This window comes from Elaeis guineensis, chromosome 10 (genome assembly GCF_000442705.2).
Source record: "Elaeis guineensis isolate ETL-2024a chromosome 10, EG11, whole genome shotgun sequence".
Lineage (NCBI taxonomy): Eukaryota > Viridiplantae > Streptophyta > Magnoliopsida > Arecales > Arecaceae > Elaeis > Elaeis guineensis.
In genome coordinates, this window is record NC_026002.2 from 40,007,451 (window position 1) to 40,010,617 (window position 3,167).

At 40.4% G+C, this 3,167-nt stretch overlaps 1 protein-coding gene across 1 annotated transcript; it reads left to right on the forward strand.

Moving 5' to 3' along the window:
• The first annotated feature begins 2,142 nt into the window (after positions 1–2,142).
• On the forward strand, positions 2,143–2,574 carry LOC109506328 (uncharacterized). The gene has a single exon (XM_019853219.1). It carries the CDS (start codon positions 2,143–2,145, stop codon positions 2,572–2,574), a length of 432 nt encoding a protein of 143 aa, XP_019708778.1.
• The last annotated feature ends 593 nt before the right edge of the window (positions 2,575–3,167 follow it).

Sequence of the window (3,167 nt, forward strand, 5' to 3'; positions counted from 1 at the left end):
AATGACGACTACAGTAACCTCCCAATGACTGGCATGATCCACATGATTTTAGGTCTTGCTGGAGTCAAGGAGGCAGGAGAGCAATGAGATGAAGAGCCCGAGCACAAGAAGCGACGAATCAAAAAAGTAGATTCCTCTTTTTTTTATGATGTCATTTCTTTTTCTAACGCTGATATAGTCGAAGTTCAAACTTCTCGTAATGACACCATCGTCATCTCAATGACAATAGCGAATTATGATATAAAAAAAATTCTGGTTGATCATCGACATCTTATTTATGATGCTTTTCAAAGAATAAAATTACCTCATGAGCAACTAAAGCATGTTAATATACTGCTGATCAGCTTCTTGGGCAACTCAGTATCTGTAGAAGGTGAAGTGGAACTACTCGTAACAGTCAAAAAATCATCTCGACAAACAACTATCCTCCTCAACTTCCTCGTGGTCCGAATACCTTTAGCATCCAATGTAATCCTCGGATAATTCAGACTTAACGCTCTAAGAGCCATCATCTCAACATACCATCTTCTTGTTTGTTTCCCGACCAAGAACGGGATAGAGCAAATGAGAGGGGATCAGATACTCGCCAAAGAGTGCTTCATGATGATGGTCTAGGGGAACAAGCCAAAAAAAATTTTGTCAGTCGAAGGTTTAGACCTGAGGAAAGAAGGACCTGAGAATCGAGGTGAAGCAGTAGAAAAGCTCATCAAAGTGATGCTCGAAAAAGATCCAAACCAAACAGTCAAGATCGAAAGCCAGCTGCCCAAAAACCTCAAAGGTCGGCTGATAGATTTTCTTCGGATGAATATCGATGTCTTCGCGTGGTCGGTATCCAACATGCCAAGTATTTCATCTGATGTCATCACCCATAAATGGAATGTCGATTCAAATCATCATCCTATCTGACAAAAAATGAGAAGCTTTATACTAGAACGACAAAAGATGATTGATGAAAAAATTCACAAACTTCTCAAGGCAAGATCCATCAAAAAAATAAAATATCCAAAATGGGTCGCCAACGTGGTCATGGTAAAGAAAGCCAACGATAAATGAAGAATCTGCATCGACTACATTAATCTCAACAAAGCTTATCCCAAATATGATTTTTTCTTGCCAAAGATTGATCAGTTGATAGATACCACATCAGGCCACAAGCACTTAAGCTTCATGGGCGTGTTCTCAGTTTATAGTCAAATCGAAATGGCACCTGAAGACAAAGAAAAGACAACCTTCATAATGGAGCAGGGACTATACTATTGGGTTAAAGAACGTGGGGGCAACCTACACTTTTCAAGAACCAGATCAGTCATAATATGGAAGTGTACGTGAACGACATACTCGTCAAGAGCATCGAAGTCGATCAATATATTATCAATCTGGACAAAGCCTTCAATGAGCTCATGTGCTATTAAATGAAGCTGAACCCAAGTAAGTATACTTTCGAGATAAGTTTCAGAAAATTTCTAGGCTTTATGGTCACTCAAAGAGGAATCGAGGCTAATCTCGAAAAAATTTGAGTACTTGTAGAGATGAAGCATCCTACAAATAAGAAAGAAGTTCAACACCTAACGGAAAAAGTGGCGGCCTTAAGTTGGTTCATCTCCAAATCGGCTAAAAAGTGCCTCCCCTTCTTCAAAATGATAAGGCAAGGGAAGAATTTCGAATGATTAAAAGAATGCCGATCTGCCTTTGATGAACTAATGAAATCATAGGATTGGCACCTCTCCTCTCCAAGCCTAAAGAAGGTGAGAAGCCATACTTATATTTGTCAGTTACTTACAGATGATAAGTTCGGTCCTCGTTCGAGAAGAAGCTGGTGTGTAGAAGCCGATATACTACAACAAGGTCCTCAAGGATGCAGAGATCAGATACATGAGGATCAAAAAGATCATCTACACTGTCACCATTGTCATTAAGCATCTTTGTCCATACTTTTAGGCTCATATCATTGTCATACTCATCGACCAGCCCCTAAAGGTTGTACTTCAAAGAACAGACACGTCTGGCCATCTAGCCAAATAAATAATCGAGCTCAAAGAATTCGACATTGAATATCAGCCTCATATGATGATAAAGGTGTAGATATTAGTGGATTTCATCATCGAGTGTATGATCCTCAAGGAAGAGCCAAGCAATGAAGCGATGAAGCCAGACACCAATGTGCAAGATAATTGGTGGATACTGCACGTGGATGGTGTCTCAAATTCTCAAGAAAGTAGCATAGGTCTGATCGTCGCCAACCCTGATAGGGTCATTGTTGAGTACGCTTTGAGATTCGACTTCAATGCCACAAACAATGTGGTCGAATATGAAGCACTCATCGCAGGGCTCAGAATCATAAGAAAACTCGATGCCGAGAAAGTCAAAGTATTTTTTGACTCTCAGCTCATCATGAACCAAGTTCAAGGTGAGTACGAGGCGAAAGACCTCAGAATAGCCAGGTACCTCAACAAAATAAAGGATCTTTCCCAAGACTTCAAGAAAATAGACATCCAAAGGATTCCTAAATCGGAGAATGCCCAAACTGACGCATTGTCCCACCTTGCTACATCCAATGTTGCCGATATGGGATGAAAGATCTACATTGAGCACCTGGATATCTCAAGCATAAAAGAGGTTGCCGATGTTAGCCAAATCGACGAAGAGCCAAGCTGGATGGACCCATTAGTGAGATATCTGATCAATGTTGTAGTCCTAGAAGACAGAAAAGAAGCCCAAGCAGTCAAACACCATGCTTTACAATACATTCTACTTGATGGTTATCTCTACAAGAAATCACTTTCGAAGCCATTGCTCAGATGCCTTAGACCATCAAGGCTGATTATGCATTTCATGAGATCTGAAGGCATTTACGGGCAGCCATATCGGAAGTTGAATGTTGGCACACAAGCTGCTACAACAAGGATACTATTGGCTCAAAATACAAAAAAATATAAAAAATTTTGTCCTGAAGTGCGACTAGTGCCAGAAGAACTTCCCAAAATATAACCCCCCTTGTTTCCCAAATGTTTCATTACATAGTCCATTACACGATGAAGGAGAAGGACGATGATAAATGACATAAATTCAGGTTGAACCTTAATGTTTATTGGGATCAAGCACCAACCTTAGGGAAGGGTCGATCCTCAGAAGTGTTGGTCCCAAAGTCTTCGAATGAAGGCACCTAG